Below are 12,445 nucleotides of genomic sequence, written 5' to 3'. Positions count from 1 at the left end.
GAAGGTGTTAGGCATTCCCCGAGTCCCGCAACTGGTACGATTGCGTACATAATCAAGTTGGCTTTTAAAATATTCAAGTTGAGGTAAAAAAACAGAAAAGCAAAATAAACGCACATGAGGCTTGAGATCGTTCCCACCTAAATGAAAGAAAATTAAAAGAAGGAAAATTAAAGCTCTAAATTATCCTAGGCTACTTCTTCTACGATGTCCACCACGGCCTCCAATTATAGAATACTACAGGGTATACCCCACATAAAAATATATACAAATCCTACGGGGCATTCCCCAGATAAATTTAACTAAGAGAACGACCTCTCGCCTCAAAACTAACAAAAATCCTAAAGCTTGCCTACCCAAGTGATAACGGCCTAATACATGCATCTAGCGATTAAGATAACATAATATAAACCGTAGAACACATCTGATGCTCAAGCTTCTTTTCATTTTTTGATTCCCAATTCCATAGCCTAACACTTGTTTTAAAATCAATCTAATTAATTAATGAGTTAAATTCTTAAGTAAGCAGGAGTTAATTTTGAAGCCTCAAATATTTACCCCTCAATGAAGAGTTGTAACAGTAACTAATAAATTCATCATGACCATTAAACTCATTCAAACACACATAAAACTAAACAACAAAACCAAGTAGAGTAAAGACATACTAAAACATTCTTAATGAGGTAAGAACTCATTCAACAACACAGAGCATCGATAGAGAAATTAGCAAAAAACATGATATCGCATAACATAAAATAGTAGAAGAAAATGGAAATAGACCTCAGTGAATCTGAAATTTAACTGAATGGCGGCATGAATGATAAGCTTTAATTGATGGAAATTTTCCGTAATTACACGAACGAGATGGATCAGCAGCTACGATCGGAATTTGCACCGGCAGTCAACTTCAAACAGAGACGCGAACGGAACTACGAATGGACTTCATACAGATGAACCTGAGTCGACATCAACCTCAATTGAATTCCATTGAAAACAAAAATGAACAGCAATTGTCTCCAATTTTCGAACCCAGAAAAATATCCTTTCTCGTTTCTTTATGTCTATATGTGTGCTAGTGTTGGAGACTCGCTGGATTTTGTGGTGAGGGAGATGGGGTGAGAGCCGACAGTTTTGTAGTGCAAAGGTGGTCAGCGACAGCCTTCTCCGGCGAGCTTGAAGTGGCCGGCGGCAGTGAGTAACAGAGATGAAGATCGGGGTCGTTCTGGTGTATGGAGGTGGTTGAATTTCCGACAAGATGGCCGGAGGTGGGTCGGCGGCTAGGTGGTAAGAGGGGAACGGCTGGTTGGTTCAAGATGTTGATGGAGAACGACTGTTATATGTGTAGGAGATAAGGGGTCCTAAGGTGTGTTAGGTTATGAGGAATTAGGGAGTGTGTTGCGGCTGCTCTCTTAGGGTTCAAGGGTTGTTTTTGGCTTGTCTTCTTATGTGTATTAAGGTGAAGAGAGCCATATCTTTCTAGTTTTTTTTTTTTAATTCCAAGAAGAAAATTTGATGGGGACTTGGGCATGGGTAAGGTGTTTGGGTTTCAAATTTGGGCCTTAATATTGGGCTAAAAATAAATGTCCAAACCTTAATTAAATCCCTCTTAATATAAGATAAATATACTACATAATGCAAAAATTGATCTAATTAATTAAATTAAATTATATATAAAATATGAAACTATTTTTTATATTTTTTCAAATGTCATACTAAAATAATAATAGTATCAGATTAAATTATCGCAAAGCTAAAATAATACTATTACCAAAAACACTAATATCCTCGAAAAACAAAGTAAAATTGTTTTTGTATTTTTAAATTTTATGCAAAGTAGATAAAATAAAAGTAACAAGATAAAGTATCAATTACCTAAATAAAAGAAAATATTTTTTGTAATTTTCGTTTTTGTGACAAAATAAAGTAAAAGAGTCAAAACTAGTTGAAATAGCTATACTAGACCTAAACTAAATATTTAACACTAAAATATATAAAATTTTGGGGAGGGTAAAAAATCACATGTCTACAAATATTTCCCTGGTAATAATAAAAATTAATTACCAAAAAACAACATTTTATACTTCATTTAGTCATTATATTAGCTTAGTACACGAATTCCAAAGCAGGGCATTTGGTCTAGTGGTATGATTCTCGCTTTGGGTGCGAGAGGTCCCGAGTTCGATTCTCGGAATGCCCCTTTTGTTCGTTCTAACCTTATTTGGTATTTTTGCTTCTTTTTTTTCCCCTCTATATTCGGAAAGATTAATTGCAGGCCAAAACTATAATTGTTCACAAACTATGATTTACAGAATCTCTATTTAAATCAGAAAAGCTTAAAAATAATCTAGGTGTAACAGAAAGGAACATCATAACAAGATTGCATTGATCCAACTTAATCATTTTAACAAGCATCCAAATGGCCTAAGGCTCAATAATTAGTTAACAAACTATGGATGTTTAAGTGACAAGACGGCTCTAATGAATTAGGATAAAAACTTATTCACATACACTTGAAAATCTTAACTTGTTCTTGCAATATACTTTTCATTTAATAGTGCATTATATTCCACCATAAATATAATATATGAGAGTTTTTAATCAGTAAATTCTTAATTTAAGATTTAACTAGCACCAACTTCATAAGTGATTCACCACAAAGCTTGCTATACTCCTTTTTATTCTCTAGTTGAAGATTAGAAAAAGATAAAGTCACTTCAAAATACTTAGTTAAATCTTCATCTAAATCGTCTCTTTATATGTGTTTATATTAAAGAAAAAAATATTGGCCCAAAATATATGTATTTAATTTCTTTTTGGAAATTTCTTCATAAATTTAGTTGATTAATAATTGGGACCAAAATAAAAAAGAAAAAGAACCATGAGAGGAGCTATAAATAACCTTATCAACAAAAATTTCAATCCCCTTATCCCCATTTTCTCTCATTTGCTGTATCACTCTCTCTTCTCCTCTCCTCTCCTCTCATTCTCTTCAACTCTCTGCTACAATGGCTTCCACTTTATCCACAATTACTCTTCGCTCTCCTTCTCCTTCTACAGCTACCTCAACACACGCCTCAATTCCATTCCCCAAAAAAACCCTAGAATTCCCCATTCGCACTCCCAAACTCCAAAACCGCCGAGCCACTTTCCTCCGCCCTCTCGCCGCCGTCGAAGCACCTGAGAAGGTAGTCCAGCTCGGAGATGAAATCTCCAATTTAACCCTCGCTGACGCCCAGAAACTCGTCGAGTACCTTCAGGATAAGCTCGGAGTTACTGCCGCATCCTTCGCTCCGGCCGCCGTCGTCGCCGCTCCTGGCGCTGCCGCCGAAGCTCCTGCTGTGGTGGAGGAGAAGACTGAATTTGACGTTGTTATTGACGAAGTTCCGAGTAATGCGAGAATTGCTACAATTAAGGCTGTTAGGGCTTTAACTAGTTTGGCTTTGAAAGAGGCTAAGGAATTGATTGAAGGATTGCCTAAGAAATTTAAGGAAGGTGTGTCTAAGGATGAGGCGGAAGATGCTAAGAAACAGCTTGAAGAAGCTGGTGCTAAAGTTTCTATTGCTTAAAATATGAATTTATGGTAAATGTTTTATTCTTATTTTGTTTTTGATTATCTTTGGGGAAATTGTTGTACTTTTTTTGTGTTTTTGTAAGAGAATTCAGTTGTTAGATATAGTTTGTTCCCAATTTTCTAAAATGAAGAGTTTCCAGCCTTCATATGGTTATTTTCCTCAACAAACATAGATATATGTATGAAAAGTCACATAATTCCAACAATTATTTGATTCAGAACTATAATTTCAAAAATACAATGAGTTTAGTGTTAAAAGCTCGACAGATTAGACTCATCAAAGTTTGAACTCAGGATTCTGCATCATTTGTGACAATCACTAGGCTCAGCATTCCCATGAATGAAATGTAGTTTGTTCCAATCCTTAGTGTCTGTTTGAGTGTTTTTGTGTTCTTTTCTTTTCATGGAGAGCTAATATCTATGTATAATTGCTTCACACGAATCCATGTCTGTAAGATCATTTAGATGTTCCCTGTTTGGCTTGTGATTATTTCTTTTTCCAAATTTAGAAGGGGAAAAGAATTCTTGAAGGATAATGTTAATTAATATAACCAATTGAGCTCATTCTATGTTAAAATTTTGTTCCAAGAAAAATTGGTTCTTTATGCTGGCCAATCTCAAGAAGATGCAACTTAGTATTCCTTCCCTTCGTTTAAGCAGCTTAACTGAGTTTAGTTATGTGAGTTAAGCTCTCTCATTTTGGTTTCTGGCTGTCAAAATAAGTTGATTGTATGAAATGCATTAACTTTTGAATGATTTTATCCATGTTTACTTTTGTAACCGGATATATTGCCTCTTTTCTTCTTTTCGTCTTCTTGAGTCGAGGGTCGCCTCTCTACCCTTGGGGTAGGGTAAGGTTTGCATACACACTACCCTACCCAGACTCCACTAGTGAGATTTCACTGGGTCGTTGTTATTGTTGTTTACTTGATGTAATGACTTAGCATAGTGACTAGTTAAACTACTAACAAAGAAGTATTTAAATTAGAGTATGGCTCACGTAACATTTGACTTTCACTTAACTATATAGTTGATCAATGCCTCAGTTTGTGAGTAGTGTCTCTTCTTAGAACTAAATTATCATGTTTGGTACAAACACTAGGTGTAAGTACATTTTTCTATGTTGCTCTCACAAGGCACTTTCCTCCTGAGGCATGGTAAGGTCTGCGTATATACTATCCTCCCCAGACTCTACTTGTGGGATTATACTGGATATGTTGTTATTGTCCTCACATTGCACCTTAGCTTTCCATTCCTTGATATTTCTGAACCTTTTTCTCTTGTGAAGCCAAGTTAGCATTTTGACATGAATTGATTGATATTTGAAGAAATAAAATGTATTTCATGTTAAGTTGAAAGGGTATTTAGGAGTTGTCCATATTGTGTTTGGACATGAAAACACAATTGATGTTTTGTGAGTAAAAACTTGAAAAACTCCTAAAATTTGTTTATCGAACTTCAATTTTTTTATTTCAAGTTTGAAGTTGAAATAATGGGCCAATTTAATAAATAACCACATATTGAAATAATCTCCAAGTATTTTTACCAAATTTTTGAAAAAATATGTATGGACGAATGGGTAAATGTTGAAGGTTAAATGTACTCATTCAAAAATCAGAAGATCAAATATCAGAATTTATTTGTATTTTATGGACTAGAAGTGCAAATTTACCGAATTTTATTATGTTCCCATATTTTTTTCCCGTTTTACCCTTTTGCCCAAAGAGTTTCTATTAAACAGTCATTTTGACCTACAAATAGCACTTACTTTTCACGAATGATTTCTTTGTAAATCCGATATGACTTATTTTCATCTCCTTATTGGTCTAGGATTATAAACTTCTTATTATAAACTGTCGGCCTAGGATTATAAACCTCATTGGTCTAGGATTATAAACCTTTAAACAAAGGGTTACTAGATGGTAACTATATAAATAGCTAGACCCCCTGGCTCCATCTCTCCGCATCTGATTTTCATCATCAGAATCATATTTGAAAATCAGATCACATACTCTTTTCTTGCTCTCTTAAAATTAGCCATCTCGTCTTCTGATCCTTGGCCTTTCTCCCTGATTGCTTTGTTCGTTTGATCTTGATTAGTACAGAGATGGGTAGCAGAGATAAACACCACAATCATAACCATAACCATCATTGTATGGGTCCAAATTTGACCAATCACGACCTACAACGAGTACGATAAACGATCGGGTATCTTCGAGTCGATGTCCTGAGAGAGACGACCTTAGGGCAAAAGAAGAAACTGTACGACCCTTGTAGTAGAGTAAGCCCATTAGGGGACATTAAGGATATTCCGTCGGATATTCCTGGTATTTCGTTTCTTACAATTTAGAAGAGTTTCTCTCTAGTATATAAGGGAGACAAAAAACCTTGTAATAGGGCATCGATACTATGGGAAACTTACTATTCTTGAATGAAAAGAAACTCAACAACCGTCTTCTCTTTATCTACTATTATTCATCCTAGAAATTATTATCTTCAGCTAAGATTTACCCCTTCATCTACGATTGATTTGTTCAAAAGGTTTTAACATCTTTTGAGTCAAACAATTTGGCGCCGTCTGCGGGGATTTCTATAGCTGAAATCGTAGTTTTCATCTAGATCCTTGAAAGAAGCGATCATCTCTCTTCAGCTCCATAAAAACCGACGATGGCGAAAAAGGGAGAAGCAAGGTTAAAGGTAATAGAGGGTGTCACAAATAACCTCCTGAATTCCCTCAACGAGGCCAGTGGAGAACATACTGAAAATGTGACACCGAATGTTATACCTGAGAGTGAGATCTCACCTCCTCCGCACAGAGATCTAACGATCTTGCGGGAGAGAGGAACCTTAACATCCTCAGCAGGAGAAGCGCCGACAGCTATCAAAAGTCTATTAGAAGAATGGTTAACGAGTGCCTTGAGGAACATGCTCGAGAAACCCATTCAGGGAGGCGTCGAAGACGTGCTACCCACAAAAATCGCAGTCGTTGCCGATGAGCCAAGTGCTACACGAACAGGTAACACCCGCATTGTTACTGATGCAGGTGACGATGCCCTTATGGCCATCTTAAAGAAAATGGGAGAGATGGAGAATGAGAACAAAACACTCTGCGACCAGATGAAGGAACATCAGGAAAGGGTCGACAAAATACCAGGCGCTCCGAAGCTGTTACCAAAATGCGACGTAGGCCGGTTCGTTGAATAGCCATATAGCGAAGGGGCAACTCCCCATTCTATTCCAAAGACCTTCAAAATGCTGCCATATTTAAAAATACATATGATGGTACCACGGACCCAGAAAATCACCTGATCCACTACGTTACCGCAGTAAAGGGTAACAATTTATCAAAGGAACATGTGCCATCTATGCTGCTGAAAAAGTTCGACGAAACTCTGACAGAAGAAGCGCTAACATGGTACTCTCAGCTACCAGCACGATCGATATCCACATTCGAAGAAATGGTAGATAAGTTCGCCATCGCGCACGCGAGAGAGAAAAAGGCAGAAGCTAGGGTCAATGATATCTTCGCCGTCAGGCAAACTACGGGCGAGGGACTTCGGGATTTCCTAGCCCGATTCAACAGAGTGAGGATGAGCCTACCAAACGTTTCTGAAGGGATGGTAGTAGCAGCCTTTCAAAATGAGCTAAACAGAAACAGGTCGAAAGCAACCAAAAAGCTACTCAATAGACTCATGAAGTACCCTCCTACCACGTGGGAAGAAATCCATAATGCCTATTGCGCCGAAGTAATGGCAGACAAGGACGACTTGAATATCTCGCTTCAACGATTGACATCAGTCCAGATCGAGACCAGGAGAGATCGCCGTCATGATGGGCGAAGGGAGAAACTAGCACGCTTCAATCGAGAAAGACACCAGCCCTATATCCGAGCATCCAATCCTCCACCTCCACGACACGCAGATGTCGCGCCTCGACATACCTCACCCTCCCGAAACGAAAAAGGTATGCCTCCACTACTATCTGCTCATAACTTTTGTGTTTCCCCTTCAGAATAGTGTATGCACTAGAGAAGCTCGGCACTAAGGTGCAGTGGCCGCAAAAGATGAAGTTGGACTCGAGCGCAAGGAAGTCAAACGTCATATGTGAATTCCACCAAGAAAGAGGACACAAGACTGAAGATTGCATAGGTCTGCGGCAAGAAGTAGTTATGATGTTAAACCAGGGGTACCTGAAAGAACTGCTAAGCGATAAAAGACAGGCCAACTTCGCTCGAGGGCGCGACCCACCTCAAGGACCTCCAAAGCCACCATCACCAGCTCGTACCATACAAATGATCATTGGCGACGGCGGCGACACGATAATCAACCATAGTTCACCACTACGCATAAACTCAAACGGACAGTCTCCCACGAACGGTATGACGACCTCGAAGATAGTATCATCTTCGATAAGTCAGATACCGACGGTTTGTTGTTCCCTCACTATGATGCTTTGGTTATAACTTTATGCATCACTGATACCGATGTAAAAAGAATCATGGTGGATGACGAAAGCGGCGCATGTATTGTTCACCCACAAGTTCTCATGCAAATGAGGCTCGAGGATAAAATAATACCGCGTTGCATAACACTAACGGGTTTTAATAATGCAGTAGAGCGAACTTCTGGAGAAATAGTGCTACCCATCCTGGCAGGAGGGGTTACTCTGGAAACGACATTCCACGTCATGAACCAGGAAACGGCCAATAACGCCATCATAAGGCGACCATGGATACACGCCATGCGAGCCGTCCCGTCCAGTTTCTAGCAAGTAATCAAATTTCCCACCCATGGGGGATATTCAGCATCCGAGGCGAGCCACGCACCGCCCAAGAATGCTATCGGATCGCCCAAGATTGCACATATACCAAACAACTAAAAGGGGCAAGTGCGGAGGCATAGCAATCAGCCATGTCGGGAACTAAACCTGACATACAAATGGAGGCCATCAAATACCCGGATATCGTAGAAGCTTGCAAGTCAACCATAGAGGATCTTGATCCCGTCCAATTGGACGACACCGGTAGCACAAAAAAGGCTTATGTTGGACACAACCTCTCGAGGCCAGGTAAGTATCATGAATTTTTAACTAACAACTCTGATTTGTTTGCTTTCTCCCACTCGGATATGCCAGGAATCCCAAGGGATATCGCCACTCATAGATTGAATGTCGACCCACTTTATCCGCTGGTACGTCAAATGAGGAAAAAGTTCAATGCCACAATTTAGGAGGCGGTCAGCGAGGAAGTGGATAAATTACTCGCCAACGGTTCCATTAGAGAATCGAAATACCCCTAATGGGTCGCCAATGTGGTCATGGTCAAAAAGAAGAACGGGAAATGGCGAATGTGTGTTGACTTCACCGATCTGAACAAAGCATGCCCGAAGACTCCTTTCCATTACCTCACATCGACCAACTTATCAATGCGACAGCATGGCACGAACTGCTGAGCTTCTTGGATGCCTACTCTGGTTACAACCAAATTCTAATGGCTGAAGAAGATCAAGAAAAGACAACTTTCGTCACTCACCAAGGAATATACTACTATAAAGTGATGTCGTTCGGGCTCAAGAATGCAGGGGCCACGTACCAGAGGTTAGTCACCAAAATGTCCCAAGAACAGCTCGACAAGACCATGGAGGTTTACATCAACGACATGCTAGTAAAGTCGACAAAGAAAGAGGATCACATTGGCCATCTAAAGGAAGCCTTCGAGATATTAAGGTAGTACAAGATGAAGTTGAATCCCGAAAAGTGCACCTTCGGCGTAACTTTAGGAAAATTCCTAGGTTTCCTTGTGTCACAAAGGAGAATCAAAGTCAACCCGGATCTAATCAGGGCCATCAACGCAATACCAGAGATACTAACCAGCAAAAAGCAGGTGCAGAAGCTAACAGGGCGAATAGCCACCCTATCAAGGTTCATTTCACGATCCTCGGATAGATGCCACAAATTCTTCAATGTGCTGAGAAAAAACCACGGGCTGCAATGGAACGATGAATGTATCAACGCCTTGAGAAAACTGAAAGCGTATCTATCCTCGCCGCCATTACTCGTCAAAGCGGACCCAGGTGAATGTCTACTTGTGTATCTAGCAATTTTCGAAGTTGCGGTAAGCGCAATCTTGGTCCGTGAAAATAAAGGTACGCAATCTTCGATTTACTATATCAGCAAAACTTTAATCAATGCCGAGACGAGGTACCCTCACCTTGAAAAGCTAGCTCTTGCATTGGTCGTGGCTTCACGGAAGCTTAGACCGTACTTTCAATGTCACCCCATAAAAGTGGTGACAACCTTCCCCCTAAGGGGTATCCTACACAAACCCGAACTATCGGGTAAACTTGCCAAATGGGCCATAGAACTAAGTGAGCACGACATAACGTACCAACCGCGAACTACCATTAAGTCGCAGGTGCTTGCTGACTTCGTCACCGATTTCAGCACGGAAATATTGCCCGAGGTAGAACAGGAAGCACTCCGTACTTCTATGCATACCGACCTCTAAGTCCTCTACACCAACGGTGCCTCTAATGCCTCGAGATCGGGACTGGGACTCGTCCTCGAGGTCCCTACAAGCGAAGTAATTCACCAGTCCATATGATGCCCCGAGATGACTAACAACGAGGCCGGGTATGAAGTTGTGATTAGGTTTGAAGTTAGCCCTCAAATATGGAGATCGACGACTCGTCCTCCACTGTGACTCTCAACTCGTGGTGAATCAAGTCACCAGGACTTTCCAAATCAAAGAGTAGAGACTATAAAGGTACCAGGCGGAAATCCACGAACTACTGCCAGAATTCGATGAATGTCGCCTCGACCAAATACCTAGGGCGTAGAATATTGAAGTAGATGGCCTCGCTAAATTAGCTGCGGCCACCAAGAATATCAACAAGGAAAACGCTGCCACCCTCCTTCATTCCGCAATAGACCAAGTCGAGGTACATTCCATAAACTTAACTTGGGACTAGCGTAACCGCTTCGCAGCCTATTTGCAGGATGGTATGCTCTCGCAAGATAAAAAAGAAGCCAAAAAACTCCGGGTACAGGCAGCTCGATACAACCTAGTAAACGGTGATCTCTACAAAAGAACATTTGGCGGCCCCCTAGCCAAATGTCTTGGACCACATCAAACAAGTCGAGTACTGGAAGAAGTACACGAAGGGCACTGCGACACCCACACGGGAAACCGCGCCCTTGTCTGATGCCTTATCCGCGCCGGCTACTACTGGCCTACCATGAAAAAAGAAGTCGTAGACTATGTTCGGAGATGTGAGCAATGTCAAAAGTATGCCCCTATGTTATATCAAGCAGGGGAACTCCTACATTCCATCACTTCGCCATGGCCATTCATAAAGTGGGGAATGGACATAGTCGCCCCCTCCCAGCAGGACGAGGTAAGGTACGCTTCCTTTTGGTTTTAACTAACTATTTTTCTAAATGGGTAGAAGCAGATGCATACACTCAGATACGTGAGCAGGAGGTTATCGCGTTCATATGGAAAAACATTATATGCCGTTTTGGCATCCCCAAAGAAATTAGTTGCGTCAACGGACCTCAGTTCGTCGGAAAAAGAACAACTGCGTTTTTCGAAAAATGGCACATCAAATGAATACTCTCCACGCCGTAACACCCTACCGCCAATGGTCAAGCCGAATCCTCCAACAAAATAATACTGAATATATTGAAAAAGAAGCTTGAGGATGCTAAAAGGCTATGGCCTGAACTACTACCGGAAGTGTTATGGGCATACCGTACCACGCCAAAAACCAGCACTGGAGAAACGCCATATTCACTGGTCTACAGGACTGACGCAGTTATACCCGTCAAAGTCGGAGAACCCAGTTTGAGATACTCCAGAGAGAGTGGACCAAGCAATGACGAAATTAGGCTATAAGATCTGGATGAAGTCGAAGAACAGAGAGACATGGCTCACATAAGAATGGTAGCCCAAAAACAGCAGGTAGAAAGATACTACAACGAGAGAGCCAAGGTGCGACCACTCAAAGTCGGAGACTACGTCCTCAAGGCCAAAACACAAGCATCAAAAGACCCTAATGAGGGAAAATTGGGAAAGTACTGGGACAGACCATACAAAATCGTAGCTGCAGCAAACAAATGAGCATTCCAGTTAGAAACAATAGAGGGAAAATTACTCCAAAACAACTGGAATGTCGCCCACTCAAGTACTTCTATTTCTAAAAGAAGGTGTTACCTAAGTCGTACTCTTTTTCCCTCACCCGGGTTTTGTCCCAATCGGGTTTTCCCGGGGAGATTTTTAACGAGGTGGCAAGGGAGACGCCTCAAAAATCGAAGTGTTGTTCATTACCTTGACCCGTTGACATGGTCTCCGGAATGAAGTAATGAAGGGACTAGATATAGAAAATCAAATCTCCATTGAATGTGCAGAGTCGACATGTGATTCTCACGAATTTACTCAAATCTCCATTTTATGTGCAAAGTCGACATGTGATTCTCACAAGAATTTAGTCAAATCTCCATCGTATGTGCAAATTCGACATGTGATCCTTACAAGTATATAATTAAACCTCCATTGCATAAACAAAGTCATGTTTTCCTACGGGAATATGATCAAAATCTCCAAGAAGAAATGGACAAGGCCATCGACGACAATATAGGTTCGGCCTCGTCCAAACTACGAAGGGATTCTACTTCGACGACAATTCGAAGCAACATCCTAATGGTCAAGGCCATCAACGACAATATAGGTTCAACCTCGTCCGAACTACGACGGGATTCTACTTCGATGACGGTTCGAAGCAACATCCCAATGGCCAAGGCCATTGATGACAATATAGGTTCGACCTCGTTCGAACTACGAAGGGATTCTACTTCGACGATAGTTCGAAGCAACATCCC

General features: G+C 40.7%; 1 protein-coding gene and 1 non-coding gene across 2 annotated transcripts; both read left to right on the top strand.

Annotated features, from left to right (window-relative positions):
* Positions 1 to 2,122: 2,122 nt before the first annotated feature.
* TRNAP-UGG (transfer RNA proline (anticodon UGG)) lies at positions 2,123 to 2,194 on the top strand. The gene has a single exon. It is a non-coding gene; the product is annotated as a tRNA-Pro (tRNA).
* A 718-nt stretch (positions 2,195 to 2,912) lies between these two features.
* Positions 2,913 to 3,714, top strand: LOC104223775 (large ribosomal subunit protein bL12c). Its single transcript, XM_070167636.1, has one exon. It carries the CDS (start codon positions 3,003 to 3,005, stop codon positions 3,561 to 3,563), a length of 561 nt encoding a protein of 186 aa, XP_070023737.1. The 5' UTR covers positions 2,913 to 3,002; the 3' UTR covers positions 3,564 to 3,714.
* Positions 3,715 to 12,445: the final 8,731 nt, after the last annotated feature.

This window comes from Nicotiana sylvestris, chromosome 2 (assembly GCF_000393655.2).
Source record: "Nicotiana sylvestris chromosome 2, ASM39365v2, whole genome shotgun sequence".
In the NCBI taxonomy this organism is placed as follows: domain Eukaryota; kingdom Viridiplantae; phylum Streptophyta; class Magnoliopsida; order Solanales; family Solanaceae; genus Nicotiana; species Nicotiana sylvestris.
The sequence above is the reverse complement of the archived record's forward strand: the minus strand, read 5'-3'. Positions and strand labels throughout refer to the sequence as shown.

Coding starts and splice junctions, on each gene's coding strand:
- LOC104223775 (XM_070167636.1), top strand. CDS start 3,003: ATGGCTTCCACTTTATCCACAATTACTCTTCGCTCTCCTTCTCCTTCT.